The sequence below is a fragment of the Vidua chalybeata genome, chromosome 12 (assembly GCF_026979565.1).
Source record: "Vidua chalybeata isolate OUT-0048 chromosome 12, bVidCha1 merged haplotype, whole genome shotgun sequence".
Taxonomy (NCBI): Eukaryota; Metazoa; Chordata; class Aves; order Passeriformes; family Viduidae; genus Vidua; species Vidua chalybeata.
The window spans coordinates 7,097,147-7,124,702 of NC_071541.1; the positions used below are offsets into that span (position 1 = coordinate 7,097,147).

The 27,556-nt window shown below is 39.0% G+C and overlaps 2 protein-coding genes across 2 annotated transcripts in view; one reads left to right on the forward strand and one right to left on the reverse strand.

Moving 5' to 3' along the window:
* The window catches only part of ATXN7 (ataxin 7), an 86,854-nt gene extending 67,046 nt beyond the window's left edge, over positions 1-19,808 (reverse strand). Inside the window, exons 1-2 of the mRNA XM_053953450.1 lie at positions 19,673-19,808; positions 1,099-1,191 (exon numbers count right to left, since the gene is read on the reverse strand). The gene's annotated coding sequence lies outside the window, so the exon portion shown is untranslated. The remainder of the gene's footprint in view (positions 1-1,098; positions 1,192-19,672) is intronic.
* THOC7 (THO complex subunit 7) lies at positions 19,354-27,211 on the forward strand. The gene is made up of 8 exons (XM_053953453.1): positions 19,354-19,519; positions 19,840-19,957; positions 20,789-20,916; positions 21,267-21,353; positions 22,320-22,377; positions 25,375-25,441; positions 25,566-25,635; positions 26,838-27,211. The coding sequence occupies exons 1-8, from the start codon at positions 19,501-19,503 to the stop codon at positions 26,903-26,905; spliced, it is 615 nt and encodes a 204-aa protein (XP_053809428.1). The 5' UTR covers positions 19,354-19,500; the 3' UTR covers positions 26,906-27,211.
* Positions 27,212-27,556: the final 345 nt, after the last annotated feature.

Consider the following 27,556-nt stretch of genomic DNA (forward strand, 5'->3'; position numbering starts at 1 on the left):
GGTTCACTAAAACAGCCACCTCTCAGGTAGCTGGAAAATCCAGGGAAGCATTTTGCTTTAAAAACTTCAGGTATTACAGCTTCAAATGTTACATATTGCAAGATCAAGACAATAACAAACATTCCTCATAATTCTTGAGCCCAGGTTAACTTTGCCACTTAAATAAGCTCTGCAGGCCAGATCCATGCTAACTGTAATGGCCCTTTCTGCTGCAATCTATTTAAAATATATTAAAAGATGATTTGCCCAGCAAATACTGGCCAGGCTGTAATAGTCTGGATTCCTCATATCTGTGTATAGGAGTGAAGTCTTTTTTTTTCATGGAGTTAAGCAAAAATATACAAAATGGTGAAATGCACGTGATGATAAAGAGTAAAGATAAATGTAAGGGAAACAGAGAAAGAAACAGATAATCTTTCAATGAATTAGCAGTACCTGATACAATAATCTGCACTAGCAGCCCTTCAGGCAAAATTTCAATTCATTATCATAATTTTCTCTTTTTTCTAACATTCTGCAATGAACACTAGTAATGCAGAATAAACCCACTGTGTTAGGCAACTGTACAGTCTTATCTCAGATTACAATTCCACTTTCTGAACTTGTAGAACAATAGGACTGATGCAGCTGGTAGGCTACAGCATATGCCAGAGCCTAACAGCCTTCAAATGCTTTAACATAGCATGGAAACGTGTAAATAGAAAAAAAAAATTATTCAGAAAATGAAGATTACTTCTTCTAAAATATAAAAAATAAATAAATTTAAAATATTGATTCTACTACATTCCCCGTCTGCCACAATTTACTTTTCCAAATCACCTAATTGATTGAAAGATATAATCCAGTTTAGTTTTATCTTTTTAAGTTTGGCAGTTGCATGCCAAGTTGAACTCCTTCTAGGTTGACTGTAATGTCACTTTATTTCCCACTGAAACATACAACAAACATCTGCATTTAAAAAAAGTCTCCCCACTGCATCTGGTAACATTTCAGACTTGCTTTGCAACCCTGCTAATATTATGTTCTCTATGCTTCTCACATCTAGAGATTGAGAATCTTATTCTTAAGGAAAATATTTGGCTAAGCATGCCACAGTACCTTGAAAGTATGGTGAATCGCTGGGTTGATTTATCAATTGATCTTCATCTGTTCAGATTTTGGAAGCTTTTCCTAACTTGTACCTGATTAATTCTGAAAGAAAAGAAAAGAAAAAGAGTACAGCACTAAAACATTTGAAACCTTAACTCTGTTTCCTGACGATAAATGTGTCTATTTAAAAATGAATACGAACCAATTTATCAATTTTACAAACACAGTTTGTGCAATGGATTTCAAACTGAAAGGTAAGCAGGGAGCTGTTATGGTGTGTTCTGTACAGAACAGCTCTCGAAATGGCAGCCTGACATGACCACAAAGGTATGCATTGGATGAAACCTCAATCTTCAGCCCAGTTACTGCACATTGACTCTCGCTGACCTGGTTCCTGAGCACGTGGTGTGTCTGTATCACACGCAGGAAATATGACAGTGCTGCATTTTCTGCACAGGGTTTTCTAAAATACAACTCCAAGAATAGGGGCTCTCAGGATGCAGCCATTGACAGCTTCACCACCATGCCACAGAACATGGAGAGGGAAAAATGATCCTTCACGTAATCAACATCAGGGACTCTCACTGCACCTCCGATGAAGAATTTAGAGAAGTGTACAGACTGAGGCCTTCCCACACACAGGACCTTTATCATCTCAAACTCAGGTTTTTAAGATCCTTTCATTCAATGCTTATAAACTTGTTTATATAAACTAAACTTAATCCCAGTTTGCTTTCGTTTAACATAAATCAATGCCAAACCAGTTAAAGCTAAACCAAAGCCCTGTTAATACTTAGAAAAAAGTTCAACTGTTTTTGTGCACAGGTTATATTTAAGATCAGTTAATTGATTTTTACAAGTGCTTTGAAATTAAACTGATTTTTTTTTTTTTCATCAGTAAAAAGCCATGAAGATACATATAAATTAGCCAAGCTAGCACTGGGACTGGATGACACTTCAGAAACAACTATTTTTTTTCTCCTCAAAGGACTAAAGTCCAGACAAGAGGAATGCAGTCCAAGAGGGCATCTGAGCTGTCCCCCGGTCTGTAGGGCTCTGCTCCAGTGGAAGGTACTGAATGAAGCTTTTCCTGGCTTCTGGCTGCTCCTCTGGGAAGATGTCTGCCAACTAAGTTTATATCTTTAAAGTCTTTTTATGCACTGAGGATAAACCCTTTTTTCATCTTTTCCTTTACACTGCAGCAAAGCAGCTGGTATTACCTTGACTGAGATCCTCTAGAGATGTATTTACTATTTCTAAGATTGACTCTGCCCAGTGACATAGCTGATCCTAAGAAGAACATTCTCACTTAGTTATATTCTAGTTACTGCATAAAACCCAAATTTCTCTTGTTTTCAATGGACAAGACTTGAAAGCAAGTCCGATATTTTTTTTTCTCCCCTCTGCAGACACTGTTTTGCTTTACGCTTAACAGAAGTGATTCTTAGTAAATTTCTACACTAGTAGAAGTCTTAGAAAATGCTTGTTACACATACAAATCTCACTGAATACTACAGTATAAAACTTTCCCTTCAACTCCTGCTGCTGCTAATTAGGAAAATGCAATGCAGTGTATACCAAAAATCCTTTTTTGCCCTTTAGTAATTTAGGACAGGAGACTCTGAATTGATATGGATCATCCCCTTCCCAGAAGGTCATTCAGTGTTTAGCCTCAAGGTCCCAAGCCCTTTGAGCATATGACCTACCTGCTGTGGAAGTAATTCACTCCTCCATCTCTACCCCATTTTCTTTAGGGGATATGAGAGCTTTGCATGCAAAACACTCTGATGGTAAACCTTTTCATAAAAGGCAAGTTCTGTTGCTTCATGCAAAAATGAAAACAAAAACTATAAAGCAGAAGACATCTCCAAAGACTTACAAATCCAGGAAGAGGGTAGTAAAGAAATGGACAAGACAAGGGTGAAGGAAGGATCAGCAATAATTTTATTCCTGTATATGAAAGACCAGAGCATACTATGTCACCACCTGTGAATTTTGCTTTAGGGACTACACCTGCAGTTGAGTTTGAAAGAAGTTAAAAGAGTAAGTCTCAAAAGAATAAATTGACAGCTTAATGACCCTTTAAAGAGAACTCTTTCTCTGGATAATGGGTGGCAGAGAACAGGAATGATTCCTGTTGAGAATTTACAGCAGGTCAATTACAACCACAACTGTCAGCAGAGAGTAACACAAGGAAGTCATGGGATGATTGAGAACAAGCCAGGTGGAGCTCTCTCCTTGGTACCCTGGAAAAGGGAGAGCTAGTTGAAAGGTGGAAAAATGACAAAAAAAAGCCAAAACAGCCATCCAGCAAAATGGAAAAAGGCCTGCATTTCCAATTCAGTGAAGCATTATGTCACTCTCGTTGCCGGACTATCAAAGAAACTTGGACAAAATTGCTGTTTGATACTTTGAGGAGTTACTGATATGCAAGGCAGGGAAGCACAGCCTGGCAGAGCAAGAGCTATATACCCCAGTCAAAACTGTATCAACACAGATTGCATATAATATAGGCAGAGTTACAATTACAAATGCATATTATCCATTTAAGGGGAAACACATTTACATGAAAATTGTAATTGCAAATCAACTCATTAAAATACAGAAAATGGAAATGTATGTGATAGAGCATCCCTAACTTTTGAAAGCATCAAAACTAATTCCTCAGCTATCCAAGGTCCTTTAACTCTGTTTCTTTTCAGGTGCCAGAAATATGCACCAAAGAATGTACCTAAATTTTAGAACACTCTTTCCCCTATGTTACCTACTAAATATTCAAATTTAAGACAAAACACACCCAGTTGTGAGTCTGGGGATAACCTCAGGAGGTCTCACTGTGCCCCTCGGCGAGGCAGGAGCAGGAGGGGTGTGCAGGGAGCAGGAGTGGGGCAGCACCAGGCCAGGGGCTGCTGTTATGGCCAGCTGGCAACTCAAGGGCAAACCCCAGCAGCTCCAGGCTAATCCTGGCTGGGCTGGAGACTGACTCTGAACCCACCAACTCCAGAATCTCAGGGGGTCAAAGATGGTATCAGAACCACCAGTTGCATAATTGGCCCTGCTAGTCTCTCCAGTAGACACAATTCTTCACATCTTCACAGACTGAGAAATAACTGCCAGTTCCATTCAGAGATTAAATACCAAACTTCCGTAAACACCAATTACAAAATTACAGCTTCTCAAGAATTCATGTACTTCCTATGTATACCAATAGCAAGTGTTTATCAGAATTACCTACATATTTACTATTATTTGTGCAAACACAAATGCAACAGAATGTTTGGTGTAAAATATAATAATGATACAAGTTATTCTGAAACTATTTCAAACATAGTATCTTAATTAATAACTAAAAGGATCAAACTTAATAACTAATCTTTTAGTTACTACATAACTAATACTTAAACAATGGAGAAGCAATAACACCTTTTGGATAATTGACAAAAATTGCAAAATTATTATGCACAGCAAAGTGCACTTGATGGGTCTTAATTTTGACTACTGTAATTTTCCTCTGTCTAATGACAACAGGCAAAGACCAGCTTTCATTATCTTCCTCAACAAATCATGTCATCACTGATTTTATCTTGCAACAGTTTCTCTTTTAGCTTAGAAGTCTTCCTCAGCAGCAAGATTAACAAAGTCATAAGAACCCTTTGCATATTCCACTTCAACAATTTAAGTAAAACCATACAAAGCATTGAACAGAAAGGTAAAAAACATACCTCATTTCAGAAATAATGCAAGATTTTCTATAAGCAAGTATTTTATCCTCTATTTCAAAACATCCACATCTTGCAGTATTATTTATGCCACTATTTATTTCAAAGTTCAATCCCTAAAACACATTATCTTGTTGCAGCAAACTAAGATATATATGGACAGTTGCAATTATATTTATAAATTTCTTTTAAAATGGTATTTATGTCTGCAGAGAAGAAAAAGATATGTCCTGCATTTTAAGCCACAGGAATATTTCATACCAATTACAACTTGTATTACATCAGAAACACAAACAATGAAAGCCTGGTAGCTAGACACTGGACATCAGGATTTTCCATTTTTAAAATAAAAAAAAAAACCCTGACTGGATCATTTAAAAGGGTGCATGAAGTAAAACAATAATGAAGTAAAAAATGAAGAAGAATATACAAACATATAATATAAACATACTTTTCAAGACAGAAAGGCACAGCTAATCAAGGCAATTGAGAGTACATGAATAATAGGATTTGCAAAATTTATTACGGAGCTTCTCTGTTAAAGGTAACATTATTCAAATGACACCGTCACAGTTATTGCAGATTAAGGATTTCAAATTAGCTCCTGGTGTATATCATTATTTTGAGTAGCTGCATTTTATCTGTCTAATTTTAAATTACTGCAGGCAGATGAAAGTCATCCTAAAATCTGACTCATAATTCAGGTACCATACCACTAACCTTAACAGAGATGCTGGTTCCTACACAGGTACAAGACTATTCCCAATGTAAACAAAGGACACTGGCATGCACCCCAGGCTAAGGATGTCAGCATTTTTCAAACACCTTTCTGACTGTTCCATTTTATGGTGATGCAATATGACCTACATTTTCAACGGCCAAAGAGAGACAGAGAGATAGAAAGGGAGGAGATAGAGAAAATAAAGACAGACCTTTGCTGTCCTTATCCTCTACCAACTACAGCTTTAACTGCCCCTCATGGGGGTAGTAATGGGCAAGAATAAAAGCAGAATAACCTTATCACAAATTCTGAATGAGAAACTGAAAGACAGGCAAGTGTAAGAAACAGCAAGATTTTTTCCTACAATCCTGTGAACAAGTACATTGTGACACCCTCAATAGGAAAGAACAGTAGAATCAATAATTTTATAATCAATTGCCAGAACAAAGCTGTCTGCAATACAGATGCATATTTTACTACCTTGTATTTCCTCTAATGTTCCTGCCACTTCATTTTCATGTATTCCCTTAAGATGTCGAAACAAAACACAAAATAATCCACGTCATTATCATCATTTTTACAGAGAGAGGAATTGAGGAAGGAATGATTTGCCTACAGTAACATACCAGGCCTAAGGCAGGCTTGGGAACACAAAGCATCACTCTTCATTATCTCTGTCCTCTGCAATCTATTAAGGACTGTGATACCTGTCACCCTAATATATAATCTTGACATAATACCAGAATTATCTCTATCTTGTATTTCTCGCTCATGAACTTCACACAGAAATTTGTACTAAATTATTATTAATAATCCTAACTCTCAGAAAGCTTTCCCTCACAAATGATGGCCCATATTTCTCAAACTGGCCCTGGGAATGCACTTGACTGAGCTGTAAAACTCAGCTCTGGAAATGTTAATGGCCCTTTTCATTATAAACATGTGAAAATATAGAACTAATTAAATCTTTGGGTGGTTTATTGGTGGTTTGGGGTTTTTATTATTCTGCAGCTAAAGCACCTTTCTTTTCAATAATCTGTAGTTTTCCACAGTTAAAACTAGTATTTAATAAATTAAAAACTTGTTGCTAGGTTTGTATTAAGCAAAAATCAAGATATTTTGGTTTTTGGTTATTCTTCTTCAAGGCAAAAATATTCTGCAGAATATCTGCAAAGCACTTGGAGCTGGTAGTTAATACAATATGCAAAATAATAGTAAGTAATTTCTTTATCTTTAAAACTGAAAGCCAAAACATGATCTTAAGTATATCTCTGTACATCCAGAATTACTTCAGATCTTTCCAAAGAGATTCTTGGGATTTGCACATAGATAAACAAGACTGTAATTTGGCACGGTACTTGAAACCAGAGATCAATAAAATGTATAGACTAACCCTGGGTTTGAACCGTGATTTTATGATAACAGCAGCTTTCTTATCAAGCAGCATTCATCTCATGAAGTGCAATCAGCCCTACACAGCAAGGGGTGAGAAACTGTTGCTCATTTGCTTGAGTGCTGCTGCCTTTTCCAACAGCAACTTTCTATCAAACTGTTTAGCAGAGAGGAGTTAGGGAGGCAAACAGCACCTATACCAAGGGTGAGAAAAAAACCCCTTAAAGCCCATCCTACTTTATAGAGAAGAGACACAGTGGAGAATCAAGAGACAGGCAGCTAACAAATATGAAGGAAGGGAAATACCTAATGATGGGAAAAAGCTTGGAAATTGAGAAAGGATGGACACTGCAAAGGGAGGATGGGGATGCAGGGGGTAGGGTGGAAGACACAAGGTCTTATGCAAATAAGAGAATTATTTCTCCTTCAACACTTGCCCATAAGACTGTGGGGAAGTCCTCACTCAATTAAATGAAATTATAATCACATTTCTCCACTCCTATTATCCCTGACTGCACTTCGGTCAGTCTGTATTACACTTTGAAACTGAATTTAGTGAAAAACTGGCATTTCTTCCATTATAAACAAACTTATGTCTGTTAATCTAGGACAGGAGTTGTGCTGATATAAAAGAAATCTCTTCCACATTGTCAGCATTACTAAAGCTCCTTTGTGAATTTTCATTTCAATATTTTCTGTCCTTCCCCCCCCACCCCTTTTTTTTTTTTTTTTCCTTTCTTCATAGTATCTTTGTCGCAGTTCAGAAGGGAAAGAAGCAGAAGTGGCACTTTTATTGCTGCCCAACACCATAAAAACTTCAGCTGGAGAAGCCAATCAGTGCAGGCAGCAAGCCCAGCATCCATCCCAGAATGACTCTTCCCTTTGCCTACCAATGACTGCCACCTAGAGCCAGAGTGCACCAAGCAGGACAGAAATGTTACAGCAACAACAGAAATGTCAGCCCCAGCCAAAAGAAAAAACAAACCAAGAACTCACACTCTAGAAAGTTAAAACCAACTGAAAAGATTAGTTAGGTTGCTCTTCTTAACATACCTTCTGAATAATAAGCATTTGGCCCATGTCTCCCTATTTTTCTCTGAAAGCTGCTGTTTTGTTATACATATTTAAGTCACATATGTGGGAAAATATATATGAAATAGCACTATACTGCTTTTCAAGTAAATCCTGTGTTTCAGTTTGTTTGCCAGGAAATGTGCTGGGCCACGCTAAGAAACTGACTACAGAATCTCATCATCAGCTGAAGATGCAACAGTGACATTTCAAACCCTGTTAAAATGCTGACAAGGCTTTAACATTCATGACATCAGTGATATTAATAAGACAAGAAATGTCTTTTTAGTGGCATGAAAGTTAATTAAAAAACCCTAATATTTTCATTTTAAGAAATACTCATACTGACCCAAATGTACCAGTGGCTTAAATGTCTACAAAAGCCCACCCAAGCAGATGATACACTATAAGCTTAACACATATTTATAAACTGTATTAATTCATAGCTGCTTATTATACTGTATAAAATCATATCTTTTTCTAACTACTACTTATGTAACTATTAATAAGGTGCCTAATTCTCAAGCATTAGTCAAACAACCACTAGATACTCTTTAACAGAATAAAAGGAAGGATTTTTTTTGTTATCATTTACCTGGAGAATATAATAATTTGCATTTTAAAATATTCCCAGTAGCAGTTCCCTTCTCTGCAAACTATAGACTGCTGCAAAGCCAAAGCTGTGTGTTAGCATATCCTTTAGCTATTAAAATAATTTATTAGCTATGACTAATAATGCCTTGTGAAGAAATCAGTTCTCCAGTTTCCTCACTCTGCTGCTCATGGACAGGCAGACTGGTAACAGAGCATTAGAAAAACAGAGGATTTCTTCTCACATTTATCATTCCATTAGATACACAACCTGCAGGTTCCACAGTATCCCTCCTTTTACTGCTAGTCCTACTAAGAAATTAATTTTTCCCAAGGGGATACATGTTCACAGATAAAATGAAATTAAATGGAATTGCAAATCTCACTGTTGAACATGGCTACCTACATATGAACTAAATGTCAAGCTGTAGTTACTGAAATCAACAGTTTGAATGCAGCCAGCTGGAAAAATTGCTCATTCTGATCCACACTCAGGATATGCTTTCCCCCATAAGGCACTCCATGAATCCCCATCATTTTTCCAAGCAGAATAACAATTCTGCAACTGGCCTAGATGCAACACTGCAGCAGAGAAGAATATTTAAACAGAAGGATGACAGGGACTCACTGTAGAATTGTCCTGGAGGACAACATGAAAGAAGCACTGCCACAAAACCCAAACCCGTTGAAAAACCACTTTTCCTTGACAACAACCACAGATACAACAGATTCCACTTGAAATAGAACTGATGAACAGGTTACAGAGCTGGAGAATAGCTTTCAGCATGGTCCTGTTAAAATGTGCCCAGTTAGAGATCTGTTAACCAAAAGAGAACTAGAAGGAAGCTCTAAAGGTCAGCCAGTCCATCCCTCAGCCCCAAGGCATGATAACTAAGCTATCTGGTGGGAACAATACAAGTAATCAAACCTGTTCTTAAAGACCTGGGGCAATGGATAAACCAGTGTCCCACGGGTGATTATTCCAGCCTTTCAATACTACCACTAGAGAACTGTGTTTGTCCATGATCAATCTACATTGCTTGAATGTGGCCTATTTATTTCTCCACCTGCCACAAGCCCCCTGCTTTACAATGCCCTTCAACAGATCTGTGTTCTCACCCTCTTTTTTTCTACAAGGAATTGCATTCTTGTGGCATTGTTTATGCATTGTGGTTTTTTAAATCTTCAACCAACAGCACTGGCATCTCCACACCACCTCTTTCCTAATTTCATTCAATACGGACCTGATGTCCTCCATGTGTGCGGTTAATGAATATTTTATTTCAAAACTAAAGCAGATCAAGCAGACTTATTTTCACAAAGTCAGGATCCTTAATATTACACAGATTTACTTTGGTTTTTTGGTCTAAGGAAGTTTAGGAAGCTCAGCTAGAACACAGCATGTACCTCTACTCTATGCAGTGATTTACATATAAGTAAAACAAATAAAAGCATAGATGATATTCCTATCACTTTAAAAATTCAAGTCCTGTTCATGAGTTAATAAAATGTCACTATTATGGTGTGAGCACAAATATAAAAAAGAGGTTGGCCCCATCGCCCTGCAACAAAACTATGCAGTTCCCCACTGGTATCAGAGATGGTGCTCAAAGAAAAGCTGTGAAAAACCAGAAACGGAAAAACACTCATCAAATGGCAAGAAAAATAAAAAGTCATAAATTGCTCAGAAAGCTTCAAAGTAAATCTTCACAAAATATGACCACATGAAGGTGAGGTTTTTCTTTTATACATCCTCCAGTACTATATTTATGTGTGTAAAGTCTCAATAGTTATGTTTTCTCTTTCTGAAGTATTTCTTTTTCTAAGGTAAATATCACTCTTAAGCTTTAAATTCTCTGATAACAACTGTATCTCATATCAACATTGCTCTCCATGAGACACTTGCCTGGGAAGATCTTTGACTCAACACCAGAGACCATAGAATTTCCAATTACTCCTTCCTCAACCAAAAGGATAATGGAGCATAGGCAAGTCTGGGCCTTGCTGACAACTGGATTAGCATAAACCATTCCTTTAACTGCACTCACACATAGTTAAGGTGATATTTTCCTATTTCTTTGTAAAAAAAAAAAAATTACCTTTTTTGTGAATTGCTGTACATTTCTTAACCACAACACATGGTGCTGTACCCTACCCACACCTCCCAGAAGGTGCCTGTTACCTATTTTTCCCCAAGCCATGACAGTTATTGCAGCTGCTTAAAAGACACCACCTGCACAGAAGCCAGCAGAAAACAACTGCTTATTCAAAGACAACTTAACTTTTAGAGGCCTTTGCAACACATTCTCATAGCATCCATCTCAAAAAAAGATGCAGAACAGCAATTTCACTAACTGCTATTGGCAGAAAGAGAAGAAAATGTAGGTTGCAAAATGGCTGTCTCAGAGTTGAAACTCTCTGTGCCAAATTTAGTAGGCCAATCCTAGAAAGACTGAGAGGCAATTACAAATTAAGATTCGATAAGAACAATCCAGTCATTGGGAAATTTGTTACCTCTATTATCATCATAAATCTACGCTAACATTTGAGAAGATGAGTAAGGCTCAAAATCCCTTCAATGGCTTGCAAGACCAGGAGAGACTTCTTTAAACATTTGAAAACAAGAACTCTCGAGCTATTTCCTTCCATTTGTTTGATGACATGACTACAGTTACAGTCAGACACTCCTTGTGCAAGCCTTTCACATAACAACAGGACAGAAAAGCTCCACCAGAAAATCTGACAATAAATATCCTCCTATTCCAATCAGACAAAGTGGCTGCAGCTCAAGTGCAATTTGGGTACTTCCAAAATTAAATTTCAAACTAATGGCATTTTTAAAAAAAATCTTGTATGTTTCATTTTAATATACGTGTGCACAATTTTATTTCAGGATATGTTATTGTTCAACACCATCCTAACTTTATATATACACACATACCCCAAAAACCACAAGCAGTTCTCAAAAATGAAAAAAAACCAAACCACCAACTCATAACTGCCAAAGTGACACTGGAATGAAACTGAAGTGAAAATATTCACCATGAGCCACAAAATCACAGGTGCATACTTATTAATAGCATGGCTTTGTTTTACTCTGATCTCCTACAAGTCAATCTTTATTAATCTAAGTTATAAAATCCAATTTATTTGCCTTGCCTGTTTTATTAGTTAAATTCTCTCTATGTATATCAAAATTTAATTTTTCATTAAAATAAAAGCAAAAGGCAGAGGATCAAAAAGAACTTGTGATTTTCAAGCATTATGCACTAATGTTTTGCAAAAAAAGAAACCCCAACAAGTGAATCTGACTGCTTGATTATTAAACATTATAAGAAAAAGTTACCTTGTAACCAGCTTGAAATAAAACATTGCAAAAATAGATACATTGTTACCTAGTTTCATAACTACTACTAGGAGAAATGGGCCTGGCACGTGTTTTTGGCACACATATAGCCACTTCCATATCTCAACTGAAAATGTACATGTATGTATACACACATATGGATACACACATACTTTATAGATAATGGATTTTGTGTCCAATTCCTCTATTTCCTGATGCTTGATGTTAGCTCGTCTATTTACCTTTTGTAACTCACCCAAACATTTTATGAAGCAGATTATTTTATTCCACAATTTGTTGGGGTTTTTTTCCTGCTCCTTGTACTTTTCAAGTTCAAATTCTATCCCTGATGGAAATAAAGTACAGAAATCACCAGGGAGGCACTTGTACATCTTTGAATAGAATCTGACCTGCAATTCAAAAATTATCTTGATTGTTCTTTTCTTGCACTTCTGAAATTACTGGTTTGCTTTTATGAATTACTCCCTGAAACACCTTAGTCCTCAGTCACTGAATATCTTTTGTGTTGGGTTTCACTGCTGTGTTCAGTCTATCACTCTGACAGCAACACCACCTCGTACTAGTCAACAGTCTGGTGATTACAAAATTCACTCTGATGGAAAGAATTATGGGCATTAATCCCCTTAGGAAGGAGGATAGCTGGGCTGAAGTCTCCCACACATGTGGTGAGCAGTCCAGCACATAACAGCTCTGCTAATGATGAAAAGGGAACCAGAACCACCACAACCTCCTGGGTTTTGAAAGCAAAGATTGACCTTTGCTCCCTTTTTGAAAGAAAGGGCTTATGATCCTAATTTCAAGAGAGCATGAATCCAAAATGCTCCCTGGAGAAAGGTGCTTAGCCCTGGCAAGAGGCAGGACTTAAGCACATTCATACTGTAGCTACTGCATAGAAAATGTGCAGATTCATCATCTCCTTCAAGCCTTTCTGGCTGGTATAATTTTAACAAAACACCAACAAATACTAAATAATTTGGCTCTCCCACCTTCATGGAAACATGACCCAACTGGCCTCAGCCAGACCAGCCCTCCCTTTTTGACCAGCTTGAGCCACAACCTGGATCTGCCCCTTCTGGATCTGACAGTCTCTGCTGGAAATGCCCAGTTATCCTCTCATCACATTTCTCTTGAAATACTTGTTTAAACCATCTGTTTAGACAGCATTTGAAGCAAGTTTAGAAGCTACATTTGGCACACCAGAAAAAGAAAGTGAAGAGAATATACCATCTTCTTAAGGCCACAACTTCACTTTGGGGTTTTACACTGTTTCCAGTCCTTATTGGTAAGCTAACAAAGTTCAGTGTTTTCACAGGATCATGGAATCACAGAACCACAGAATATTATGAGCTGGAAAAAACCCATAAGGATCACTGAACCCCAGCTCCTGGTCCTGTTCAGGACACCTCAACAATCCCCCCTCTGCCTGAGAGCATTGTCCAAACTCTCCTTGAGCTCTGGCAGGTTTGGGGCCATGACCATTCCCTGAAGAGCCTGTTCCAGTGCCCAACCAGTGCCACCCGTATTTCATTCAACATTTTACAAATGAAAACCTGAGCAGGCATCAGCCAAGCATGTAATCATGCCACCAATTATTTATATTTCTCTGCTCAGGCTTGTACCTCAGAAATCGGGGGTGAGAACATGTGTCAGTGTATCATGTTCAGTGGGAATGGTAAATTTTAGTTGTGCTTGAATATTACCCACTGGCAGAGTTTCTCTATTACAAGAAAAGAAAATATAAAATAATTCAAAGCAAAATATAAACTCAATTTAAAACAAGATGTTTATCAATAGACCTGATACTCTTTCCCCATCTCCTGAGACAGAAGCCTTTCTTTCAACATCTCCCCATGATGTGGCCAAGCTCAGAGCCCTGTAAATTTTCTATGCCTTCTTTTACAGTTTGGGACTGCTTTTAAAAAATAAAGAAAACAAACTTAACCAACCAATTTTTTTAAACTTCAAAAAGCTGACTCAGAAGCTGCGCAATAGCTCTGATTCAGCTTTCTTAGCTGAGTCAAAGCATCTGGCCACGTGATTCAGAAAACACCGCTCTGAAGTCGGGCGAGAGCTCTTTCCAAAGGAGGAAATGCCTGGCTTCCCTTGTAGGCGTTGTGCAAAATTTCCTCGGTAGCACTAACAGTTATTTATTTAAACTTGATACAAGTAAATATGATATTCACAGCTCTCTTATTGTTCATCGAATGTTTCAAACCACAGTAAATAAAAATATTTACCATTTGGCCCAATGCCAGCAAAGACAAATTCTTCTAAGTCAGTGGTAAAACCTCATTAAACATCCACCTCTTCCTCTGAAAACCCTGGCACAACACTGATCACTACCACAGTCATGAACTGAAGGACTGAGGAAGGAAAAAACAAAAATATGCTCTCTTTCCTTAGTAAAATTAAGTCACCCTGAAAACATCCTACCAACAAATTAAGAGAATGCTAGATAACTGACTAATCCTGTCAAAAAAAACTCCAAAATAATAAATGTCTGCTTTCTTACAAAACACATTGAAACAGAATCACAGAACAGCATGAAATGCCACCCCAAAATTACCTGAGTCACTTTAAATCACGGAATGCAGACATCATGTGGGATCTCTGAGCCATTGCACAGGCAGTCTACGGTGTTAATGACTTTTAGATTAAAAGAAAATTCTAACCAGCTAATCTGTCTTGCAGCAGCTTCATGACACAGAGTTTCTCAAGACACCTCTTAAAACACCTTGACTTTCTTGCTAAGTGGGAATCTACCAAGTCCATGGGAATAGGAATCATGACCCATGGTGCCACTCCTGCTTAATCCCAATCCTCAAGCAGAGCTCCTTTTGGCACACACACAGGGCACACTTTCCTTTGCATCTCTGCACCTAAAAGCTCTGGCTTCTATACTCAATACCTACACATCCAGTATCATGAAATTTCAAGCTGAGTTTAACAAGCTTTAATAAATTAGTCACAGATCATCCTAAAATGTACAATAATTGATCCTCAAGCTTCATAAATATTCAGTAGGATCTGGATATGAAATTTGGAAAGCTGTTACATAATTTCTGTGAAGATAGCTGAAAGAGGACAATATCAGAATGCCACCTGTGTAATTGAGATTAACTAAGACACAGAGCCCTTACTTCAGAAAAAAATATTTCAAAGGACAATGCAGCACTATTTTTTTATGACTAAAATAAGCTTTTCTCCCTTCAGGAGAAAAGTAGTAGTGATAAAATGTTTTTCTAATGAACAAAATATTTCCAGGACTAATATTTTGCAAGGTGCTTCCATCAAAACTTCTGAAATTTTACAGGCTTCTTTCAGTTACAAAATTAAAAAATAACAAATAAAACCAATACTGCAGACCACAACTTGTGGTTACACTATCATCTGATAGGAGACTGGTTTTTAAAGTATGGGATTAACAGTACATTTAATCAATCTTGGTAACACAGGCAGTAGACAGCAAAATTGATTACTGTTTAGATAATAAAATGTTGCATTTTTAAATTATTGGTACTATCACTACAGTCACAACAAGTATTTTCACCCTCCCTTCTCCTGTTCCGCTGTAATTCTATGAAAATGGGCTGGCTCTGCAGAAACACAAGAGTCCATGTCAGGAAAGCTTTTTACAAGGCTAAGAATCACTCACTACTTTTTATACCTCAATCACTGGGTTGAAAGATTTCAGGTTTATCTGCCAAGAGTGACTATTTTAATATCTGCAGAATTAGACAGCCAGTGTCTTAGAATTTTTACAGAACGAGATGACAAGCTCTTGGAACACTGATGCTAATTTTCAGTAAATGCTGAGGCTACAGAAGACTGCAAAGAAAATAAAACTCTAACATAATTTAAAATGAGAAAAACAGCCTGATAGGTTAGCTTGGTATCAGTCTTGCACAGAATCCTGGTATATAATCAACAGAAAGATAAAGGATGGTGGTAAAAAGTAATGCTAAACATAGGCTTACAGAAAATAGGTCTCGCTAAATAAATTTGGTATGGCTTTCTGACAAGAATATAGGTTGGACTGGATAAAAATACCCTGCAGTTTCTGACCTACTATACTTAGATCTCTGTAAGATTTAGTGCTACACAGAAGTCTGATTTAGAAGTTAGTCAACATGAAGAAAACCTGGAATCTAAAACCACCTCATAAATTATTAGGGAGGCTAAAGAAAAATATTTTTAATCCACCTTATCAATAGTTAAAGCTATTTTCTTAGCTCTTAAAAATCATAGCTCATTATAGGCAGGAATACTATAAAAAGCTTCTTCCCCTTTAACTTTTTGTGTGGTTGGGAAAAAAATCATATACAGACACAGTTAAAGAAAAAGGGAGGAGGTATACAGTCACTTTAAACTTTTGCTCTCATAGATTGTTTCTCAGGAAAGAAAACTTCAGCATTAACAGATTTCCTCAATAAAAAAAACATCAGTGCACTTAAAAGCCATATTTTCAGGAACAAAATAAAGTATACTTATGAAAAATCAAAGCCAGTTCCACACACGTGTAACATCTTGCAGCACTAAACTTACCTAGGTTATAATTCTTGCATCCAGAGTCACCTGGAAACATTACAGAGGATTATTTAACACTTTTGACACGGACAGATGTGCAACAAATTATTATGTATAAGCTGCTCCAGGGTCTTACCATATGGCACACATAAAAGAATTCCAGGAAAGAGGGAAAATTGTGTGACATTTTAGCTTGGCTGAAAGCACATACAGGTACTTATTCCAAAAGAGCTGGCACAAAGAAAAGTGCTCTCCCTCGTGCAAAATTTTTTTCCTCTTGTGTGAATCTCCACTACAGATGCTTTAGGGAAGGTTCAGCTGAAGAATTATATAAAAGCCTGTAGCTGATAGAATCTGCCCAGAGTACCCAAAGTGATGAAGTACAAATAAATAAGAGTAAGTCAATCCTGTTCCAGAGATCTACACCATACATCACACTGAACTGATGGCAAAGACATGGCTGTATACAGTCCAATGCAACACCCTCCACACACAAGAAACAAAGGTTGTTTCACACTTACAAGAAAAGGAATTCTGCTTCGAAATGGAGCAAAGCAAAACAAAAACTCCTAACGCACAGTGAATTCTCAAATGCATACAGGAGCCCAGCAAGCTGGAACTGGCTTCCCAAGCAAAAACATCCCATGGATATTTAATATGTCAAAGTAGAGCAGGGGAGAGAACATTGTTGAGAGAGAATATTGTTGCATCAATATCTAGCCTTAGTGAGATTCTTGATGATGTATTTACCAAGTTCTGCTTCCATTCTAAAGGAGAAAAGTTAATGAACATTGATGATGCCTGAAAGCCCTGTCTTAAAAAGAAAAATAATGGCCTTGTTCTCAAAATTGTTCTTATGAGCTTAGGACCCAGAATAAAAAAATTCATAGAAGCTCGTAATTAGTAACACATATGAAGAATGGAACAAAAGTCATTAAATATTATTAACTAGTCATATGTACTGCTGTATTCTAAATTGATTACTCAAGGACTATTTATTTGTCATTCTGGAGAGCTTAATAAGACTATCTGACCAAGAGTGGAATGATGAACAAAAAGTCAGAAAATTGTATTGGATTAAATGACAGAAAATCACACAGAAGTTCTGAGATGATTAAATAAATAATTGTGGATTTTCACCCATAATAATCTTCTGTTCTGACCAACTTCTCTCTGTGATAAAAACCAAAAGGGCTCAGAAAATGGAAAGAGCTCAGAGAGGTGTAAGACAAATATTAAGCTTGATTAAACTGGATGCTTCAAAATGCCTAAGACTTCCAAAAGGAAATAAGTGGATAAAGAGAGAAAGGCAGTAACTGTACAAAATTTGCATAGAGAAGTTCAGCTAGGTCTTCTTCTCACCCTTTGGTAAAATACTAGGCTGTACCATCGTGACCAAAGCCTTAAGAAAAACAAAGTTTTTAGTCAAACCGACTAAATGGCAACATATCAGAGTTCATAGAAGTGAGCACCTTTAGTACAGTTTACACAGTTCATGAACGCATGGCCCATTCTTTGGCCCAAAGCTGGGTAACTGGATAGCTCGTTAGGTTTTCATATAAAATGATATCACTCGCCAATCACATAAGAGTACATAAAAAATTCAAGAACAGAAGCCACTTATCCAAGTTTCCTATGTTGGAAACGCTTTATTCCTAAAAGTTCTGGCGGAGTTTTAATGACCATTCCCAGTAATGCTTCCCTAATAGAACCTTCCAAAGGGCCTGATCAGTTACCCATTGAAGACAAAGGACTGACTTGAAACAAACTAGAAATCCAGAAGAGCTCTTAAATGTCTCTATCCAGAACAAAAAAGCACCTCTTAATCTCTCACAGGTCTAAAACCAGGAACTAACAGATTATAGCACATATTAACTTCGTTCTTTTCTCACCCTGATTTTCCCCACCACCCTAAAACTGTCAATGAATAGTGCTCGGCAGAACAAGACAGCAAGGTAACTGTCCAAACCAAAATGAAGAGGGAATAGAAAGGTGTCAGGCTCTGGTAACGCCTCAGCTACTGCGATATACACTACAGTAACATTACCAGCACTGTCCAAGCATCCAAGCCTATGGACCAAAAGCCTAAAACTCAATACATGGTAACACCTTCATATCTCTTTTCTCCAGATGCCTCTAGCAACTTTTTTCCAGCACCACCATAGTTTGCCAGGACAGGAAGAAACAACTATTTTTCCTATCTGCTGATCATAGTCAAACTCACCAGGAAACATCAGAACAATTTTTGGCACGGCCCAGGCCCGGCTGCTTGTCCTCCCAGCATCGAGTGGGGATGAGCCCAAGGGCGGCCCTGACACCTGTGCCATGGGCACGTCCTCACCAGGGAAAACGCACCGAGGAGCCAGCGCTCCCGCTCCCTCCAGCCACAGGGGATCCCACCACCCTCACAGTGCCACGTCAATGACACCGGGCACCGTGACGGGACCGTCCACCTGCCCCCTGGGTCATGGCCACCACGGCGGGACCGTCCGCCCGCTCCCCTGTGCCATCACCACCATCGCTGCAGGTGGGACGCCGCCGCCGCGGCCGTGCGGGAGCCCAGCGCGGGGAGCTCGGGACCACCGAGGGCGATGGTGACGGCACCCCGGGGAGGACACCCCGAGCCAGGGCCGTGGCGGGAGGGCAGGCGAGGCGCCCCCGACCCCGGTGGCCTCGATGGCGCGGGACCATGTGCCGGGGGCATGGCGGGGCGGCCGGGCGGGGGGCGGCGGGGCCGGTGCGGGTGGCGGGGGCGGGGAGGTGGAGCCTGGCTGCGGGACCGCCGCTTCCCTCCCCCGTGGGGCGCTCACCTGGCGGGGCCGCCCCTCGCCAGGGGGCCGGTTCCACGCGGGGCGCGGGGCTCGCCCGCCCGCCCTCCCCGGGCCGCGCGTCCGCCGCCCGCCGGCTCAGGCCCCAGCAGCCGCCGCCTCCCCCTCCATGGCCGCCGCTCTCGCCGGCTGCATTGTGGGAAGCTGACCTCACTCGCTGCTGCCGCCGCCCCGCCGGCTCCGGCACTCGCCGCCATGGGGGCCGTGACCGACGGTGAGACCTCCCTCCCTCCCTTTCTCCATCCTCCCCTCCTTCCTCCCGCCCCGCGCCGCGACCCCCGCCGGGGCTCCCCGCAGCGCCGCGCCCCCCGCCCGCCCTCCGGGGAGCGGCTGCCGCGGCCCCCGCGCCCAGCCCGGGGCCGCTCACCCCGCAGACGGGCCTCCATGGCGGCCCCGGCCCCGCGGCCCCCGCGGCTCAGCAGATCCGCCCGCTCTGGCTCCGGGAATCGTTCCCCGAAGGGCCCGGAGAGAGCCGCGCGCGGCGCCGGGAGGCGGCTGCCATGGCGTGAGGGTTTAACGGGAGTTTTTCCTCAGATGAAGTTATCCGCAAGCGGCTGCTGATCGATGGCGATGGAGCTGGCGACGACAGGCGGATCAATTTGTTGGTGAAGAGTTTCATTAAGTGGTGTAATTCCGGATCTCAGGAGGAAGGGTATCTATTGTTTTGCTTTGGTTTTTTAAGTCTTGGAACTGCTTAGCTTGCGTTTCAGTGGAAAGCAGGGCTCGATCCATTTGGAAGAGATCCGCGTTAAAATGTGCACAGCTGCTTTTCTTTGGCTCTGTGGTGCTTGCAGGACAAACGCCGAGGACTGTGCTGGGAGAGGAGGGCTACAGACGGGTCAGAAATCACTGAAGGCTGCGGGCTGTATCGTGAAATCTGCCCCCACCGCTCGAATGCGCTCAGGATGGCTGTGCCTGCTGCGTGATCCAGCCAGGAGTCCCGCTCTTACAGCAGGATCATGACTCGGATATTTTAGTTGGCAGTTCTGCGTTTGTTCTGTTAGGGAAGGGAAATACTGCTGGTATTTCTGCTGCTGTCGTTCTCTCTTTTTTTTTTTTTTTTAAGCCTAAATTAGTAAAGTACGAGTGACAGACTTCTGTGGGGTCTCTGTTAGTAATGGATATAAATTCCCAGAGATCACAATATTACCAGTGTGTATACAGAGAAGCACTGCAGTATTAAAATACTAATTTGGTGGTCACAGAGCCAACCTTAGCTGGGGAATTTAAAAGCCCTGGGTCAAACTGCTCACTGCTTTAAAACCCACTTTACACTGAAAAGGACATGATGCTAGAATTGATGTGTACAGTGTTTCTAACTGCACTTCCAAAAAATTATACACTGAATCTTTGAAGTGTTTTCTTTATTGAATAATTGTTATTTAACTGTCCCTTAAGCTACATGAAGTTTTGTTTTCTTGCTCTGTGAAGTGAGGAACTATTTTTATGCTGCTTGAGAGTAAATGTCTTGTCTTGTTTTCAGATATACCCAGTACCAACGGATGCTGAGCACTTTATCACAGTGTGAATTTTCAATGGGAAAAACTCTTCTGGTGTATGACATGAACCTGAGAGAGATGGAAAATTATGAAAAAATCTATAAGGATATAGGTAAACATGAGAAAATGTTACTCATTTCTGTTTGGCAGTTTCTCTTATGACCAAGCTCGAGCCTAGTGAACATAATATATATATCTGATGAGTGGTTTGGAGGTTTTTGGTTTTGGTTTTTTTTTTTTTTCTTACTAGATAGCACTCATATATGTGCTATAAGCATCTTGTAATTACATAGAATACGTACAAGCAAGAGTTTTTTTAACCTATTGAGAGGTATATAGTTTTTAAGCTAATGGAGCTAACAAGCCACCATGTCATAAACAGTTCTTCTATAATTTAGCAGAATAGCTTATTTACATGTATTGTTTGAATTCAATATAACACTGTCTATTTCTTTTTAAAAGAAAACAGTATAGCTGCAGCCCATGAGAAGATCTCTGAATGCAAAAAACAAATCCTGCAAGCAAAAAGGATTCGAAAAAATCGCCAGGGTAAGGTGCCATATCTGTATTTACAGTGGCGGGCTTCATTGTTTTCTAATCTTTTAGAATACATTGTATTGGCAAATAAATTCTAAATTTTTGAATGTTCAAGGCATCATGATTACTGTGTTCAGCCTGGTGGGTTCCACTGACTACTGAAAGTTTTGGGTGGATGACACAGGCAAGATTGAACCAGATCTCAATGACATACAGCATCAGGAAAACCTAAAACAATGTCCTTTCTGAACACCTGTTTTAAGAGGTGTATTTTTACTGTACTTTTAAAATTATATACTCATAATTCATTGAAACCTACAACACTCTAAAATATGAGCAGTTGAGAAGAAGTGAAAAATTGTTTTTTCATGGTAAATGAAATGCCAAAAATTTCAGAAATATAACAGGAAAGGTTTTTAATACAACTTGATTTGATCAATGCTGTAGATAATTTTGAACTCAACTGGAAATTAAAATAACCAGTAGGAGCGTGGAGTTCTTACATCTTCACAAACATAGTTCTGAAGTGTTTGCTTTTTGGTATGTTCTGTCCAGTCTGCAGCACAAATTTTTCCAGGTGAATGAGATAATTGGCATATGTATGGCATTACTATCAGGAAATGGCTGTGATAGTTGCCTGTATAACCATAATATTAATGTGTAATAGTTTTTTTAAAAAATCTTCAAAATGAAAAAACATGCATCATTTTATACTTTTTTCTAAAAATCTTTAATGTTCATGTGTAACATCAGCACCGTTTTCTGTACATATACATTTGATTGTATTTAAACCCAATGTTTATGAATCGGACACAAAAGACTGTGTGTGCAGCAATGCAGAGCTATCTTAAGGTGTTTTGAAAAACATTGAAGCAGGTTTTCAAGGAAAAAGAATCTGCCATTTCATGATACCTGAGTTTGGGTTCTTGAATCCATATTTTCAGAAGTATTTAGATTAACTATTTAAATGTCTTTCAGAATATGATGCGTTGGCCAAAGTCATACAGCATCACCCAGACAGACATGAAACACTGAAGTAAGTATAAAACTACATTAAATTATAATAGAGCAGTAAACTAGAAGTCACCAGACTTGACATTTCATTGATTTCAGTTTGACTTTTCCTTGCGTTTATATAATTTCTTTGACACAATAAAAACTTGTGTTTCTGTGCCCTTATGAGCTTTCCCTAATCTGTATGGGTCAGAAGGATTGCTAATTGTTCTGTAGTTGAAATTTTTCCACTGTTAAGGTGAATAAATGAACTGAGATGTAAATGCACATCTGATGTCAGTTCACCTGTGAGTTGCTCAGAAAAGAGAGATGGTGGGAAGTCCTTTAACTTGCACCAGCCAGATTCAGTAGTCACTTGAAATGCATAACACACAAGCAAGTAAGGTGGAATGAGAGAAAACAGGAGAAAGCTCCTAGGGTTCTTTTTTCTGTTTTCCTTCTGGTTTCTGTTCCTGCATGCCCAGTTGTAAATGGCTGTGTTGTGCACCACACATAACCTGCCCTGGCATGCAGGGCAGACCTACCTGTTGTCCAACCCGTCTTGTGTGTAACTCACAGTGCTGCTTGTCACATTCTGGGTTTGCATCACTGTCTGTGCTTTTGGGGCAGTTGTGGGGAGATTATTGAGCCATAGAAACATTCCAGGATTTATTGCATCTATGAGGTTGTTGTTCTTAAACTGATTAAAGATGTGGTGTGGGATTACTGTTCCCCTATAAGTGCAGCTGTGCACTTATCCTCTTCCCACTTTCAGTGAAATTGCCAAGGGAGGCTGTCTTTCCATTTTTCATAGCCTTTCATAGCAAATGGAAGTGATTTGGTTATACTATTTGTTTATACTATTACCTAATAATAGCATTTTATAGCTATAAGCCACTGACAATATTTCACACATTTCTTTCTTGTATGTTGTTTTTCTGTGCCTTGATTTTATTACCCCAACTTTGATTATTACAGGCAGTTCTCATGAGGCTTGACTACTTCTTACTTCATTATTCAGCATGTGATATTTATCAAGTGAGGCTTTAATAAAGAACTACCAAAAATGCAGTTTTTCAGATAAGTCAGTTATGAATAGAAACAACTAAATGAGAGAAGTTGTGACTGCCCCATCCCTGGAAGTGTTCAAGGCCAGTTTGGATGGGGCTCTGAGCAATGTGGTCTAGTGAAAGATGTCCCTCCCCATGGCAGGGGGTTGGAACTAGATGATCTTAATGGTCCCTTCCAACCCACACTATTTTATAATTCTGTGATAAATTATACTTTTTTATCTTAGAGGATGCTGGATTGTTTAGGTTTGGAGGGATTATTCTAATTTTGCTTAACACATCCAAGCATAAGTTTCTTAAGCAAAGCTAGAAAGAGTGGTAAGTTATAGCTGGTAAGAATTCAGTGTATAGGAAATATACAGAAAATGATACCATGAACCAAAGGGCACCCTTAATTCAGAACAGAGGGAGCCTCACTAACAATGTCACACTTTTCATGGAACTCTTAATCACTAAAAACACTTGAGAAAATTTCTTGTGAGAAGAAACAGAAGGGTTTATTGCAAAAGTTACATTTATAGCTTTTGCAGGTTATCTGGCACAATAGGACAAAGTTTAGAAAAATACTTTCTTTGTGCTTTTAAGAGTCTGTTTCTTGGAACAATGAGTCATACAGCACAAAAGAAGCTGTTAACAGCTTAGTCACAAGTAGTGTACAGGAGCCAATTCAGGAAGTGATAGGAGCAGAAGTACTGAATAACAGTGCCCACAGTGTAATTGGATGCAGTATCAGAAGAGCTGTTCAGAGGACCAAGAAATGACACTGAGTCTTAGAAAAGGAAATATGAAGGTAGGAAGGCTAAGCAAAGATTCTCTGGAATGTAAAGTAAAAGGAGTAAAATTCCAGATGGAGCTTGGATGTTACTAGAAAAAGAAGTCTGTCCTCTCACAGTCTGCTTACACCTGACAGCACAGTGTAAACAGCAAGATTGGAAGTTTTTCAGAAGCTAGAAACCAAATGCTTCCAAAATCAGTGTATGAGCCTACAAGCTGAAGAAATGGGTAATGTCACACACAACTCTCTCAGGTATTGCCATTGAGGTACCAAGCATGCTGGCTCAAAAAAAGACAACACTCTCAGGTAGCACTAAAATAGACCTTTTCCCATCCACAGTGAGGTACTTAGGACTGGAGGGCTTTTTGTGGTTCCCTACCCAGACTAGTTGCAGCAACTGGCAATGGCCTCAGGAAAAAAGGTTGATTTCCTTGCTGACCCCTCCATGACTCTGCCTGCTAATTAATCAGGGATGATCAGCCTCAATCCACCTTTAAAGGAGCAGTTTGCTCTCATTGCATAGTGCATAAATTATGATAAGCATTAGAAGTAGAAGGACCAAACTGGAGGTTTGGCTGTAAGAGTTGGTGCTCCATTCTCATTTGAAAGGTATATTATGGTACCTGCTGTTCTTTGCCTCAGAAAGGGTTGTGGTGGTCCATGGTGAGCTCAAGTGAGAGCAGAAAGTTCTTCCCCCCAGAGGGTGGTCTGGCACTGAACAGACTCTCCAGGGAAATGGTCACAGCACCAATCCTGACAGAGTTCCAGGAGCATTTGGACAATGCTCCCTGGCACAGGACATGACTCTTGGGATATCCTGTGCAGGGTCAGGAACTGGAGTTGATGTTCCTTGTGGGTCTGTTCTGGCTCAGGATATTCTAAGATTCTATGAATCTGCTTCTTTGATTTGTATTGTAGGATCAAGTAAATAACATGTTGTGTCAGGACTGAATTGTTATAAATGCCCAGGGTATTCCAGCTTGGAGGCCTAATTTTTTTTGTAAATGTCCTGAAATTACAAGTCTAGAACATAATAGTTTAGAATTGCATGAAGTGACCTTACCTCTAAATTGTTTCACTTGTTTTGTTTACATAAACAGTTTATTTTATCGTTCTTTCTCCTCTATTTAGAGCAAATCTACTTTGCCAGAATTTTACAGAATTTTTAAAGAATACTCTGACAATCTCTTTTCAGGCAGCTAGAAGCTTTGGGAAAAGAATTGCAAAATCTTTCTCACATTAAAGAAAATGTTGAAGATAAGGTAGGTTTTTCATAGAGATGGTTATATAATAATTTATTAGAAATACAATTTATGTAGAGTCTGCCATGGGTTGTTTGGCTGCATGTGCTCTCTGTTTCCTACAACATGTATTTTGTCATTCCAGTTGGAGCTGAGAAGGAAGCAGTTCCATGTTCTCCTGAGCACCATCCATGAACTTCAGCAAACCCTGGAGAGTAAGTGCTGTTCTTTGGTAATAGGTATAACTGGGTTATGTTTTAGCAGATCAAAAGGAATCACAACTTCCAGCAGGGGGATAGCTCTGTGCAATTGAGGTTGGTGACCTCTTGCATTGGCAGAATTTTTTCTCAGTAGCAGTCCAGAGCCTGAGACTGCTCTGAGGTTTTTTTTTCTTCTACAAGCTACCCACTGTGCCATTTCCTGACTAGCTTCAGGTTAATTTGTAAGCAGCAGTATTCTTTAAAATGTGAGGATGGAGAACAGCAATTTGAGGTTTGGTTTTTTTTAAACAGTATTTCTTACAGAGAGTTATTCTTGTGCTTATTTCCGAATTTCATTTTATAATTCCTATTTCAGTAGTTTTGAACATGTCACTGCTACCATGGTATCATTTGAGGCTTTACTAAAAAGAAATTGAAATACAAGGAAGGTAAATGACAACCAGCTCAGACTGTGAATCTGTGATAGAGGAGGGACTAAAACTGTCAGACATGAGAGCTAAATTCAATAATTAGTCGTACTCATCTTTTCTCATACAAATACTTAATATTTTCAAATCAGCACTAACTTTTCGTGCTCTAATATGGGTAATATTGTTTTATATATTTGCTGTATATTTGCCCTATCTTTCAAAGACAGAGCAATTGGTACAGCCTGAGCATGGCCTGATTAAATGCAGAGATGGCTCTAAGAGCAGACTTTCATTCTCTAAGGCCATCTAGATCTTCTTAAGCAGAATGAACTGTTAATCCTAGGTGCACTTTAGCAGAAGGTTATTGTTATTATGTGTTACTAACACTTGCTTAAGTATTAGTCTTGAAAATGCATTTTCATATGAATATATAGATTACTTTTCAGGATTTTGTGAAGGAAGTAGCAGTTTAGTGAAAAGCACAGCTTCAGTATAAAATAAATAAACCATTAGTAGGCAAAGAGAAGGAAGGGGTTAGAAACAATCTGGTACCATTTGCTTCAGTTGACACTATAGAATTTACCCCATTTTTCCAGTAACAGCTGTTAGAGATAATATCCTTAAAAACTGAAGGATTTTTTTGTTTGTTTGAACACAGGATTTTTTAGAATGAGATATTCAACTACACATTTAAGGCAAACAAAATGTTTAAGTGGGACAAAGTTCTGCAATATAGTCTGTATATATGACCAAGAGTGTTTGACTAACAGTAATATTGAATTTTAGATGATGAAAAACTTTCAGAAGCTGAGGAATCACAAGAAACTCAGATGGAAGCAGAGGCCAAGCAGTAGATGTCATATGAAGACTAACAATTACTACTTAAGAAAGTCCAAGTATCTTCACTTTCTGTTGAAATCAACAGTAAGAGAGATTGAGCTGGAAATAGTTTTCTACTGCTTCTGTGAATTTTTATACATGTTTTGCATATGTTTCGGGGAAAAGAGTTGCAGATGTTTGCAGGCAGGCACTTGGTGTTAATCCACAAACTTTGTAATTTGTGACAAATATACTTTGTTTCACAAAGGATGAAGCTTTTACACCATACTTGTGAACTAAGGTGTTTGTAAAATTTTGCCAATAAAAGGTGTTTTCACAGATTTTCCTGTTTTTAGTAGGGGTTGAGCCTTATAATAAAGGCTCCTTTTCTTATGTTACATCAGACTGAGGGCAGTACATCTTTTCAAAGAGTCCCAGCTTCCATACCCTGTTCTACATGGGACTTAAATCTGAACTAAGTAGGCTCTTAGTTCTTCTAAGCAGCTGCCATTTAGAATTTACTGTGACTAGACTAGGATTTGATCATGTAATATAAAATAAATTACTTCTATAGAATTAATTCTTGTTAAGGGTTATTAAAAAACCAAAAATGATATAGTACTAGCTTTTTTCCTCAAAGTGATGCAAAGAACTGCAATGATTCAAGCCTTGCTCTGCTGTGTTTG

What these genes read in the sequence shown, in the direction of transcription:
- THOC7 (XM_053953453.1), top strand. An exon ending in GATTCGAAAAAATCGCCAGG is followed by an intron (nt 21,354 to 22,319) that starts GTAAGGTGCCAT and finishes AATGTCTTTCAG; the next exon opens with AATATGATGCGTTGGCCAAA. An exon ending in GACAGACATGAAACACTGAA is followed by an intron (nt 22,378 to 25,374) that starts GTAAGTATAAAA and finishes ATCTCTTTTCAG; the next exon opens with GCAGCTAGAAGCTTTGGGAA.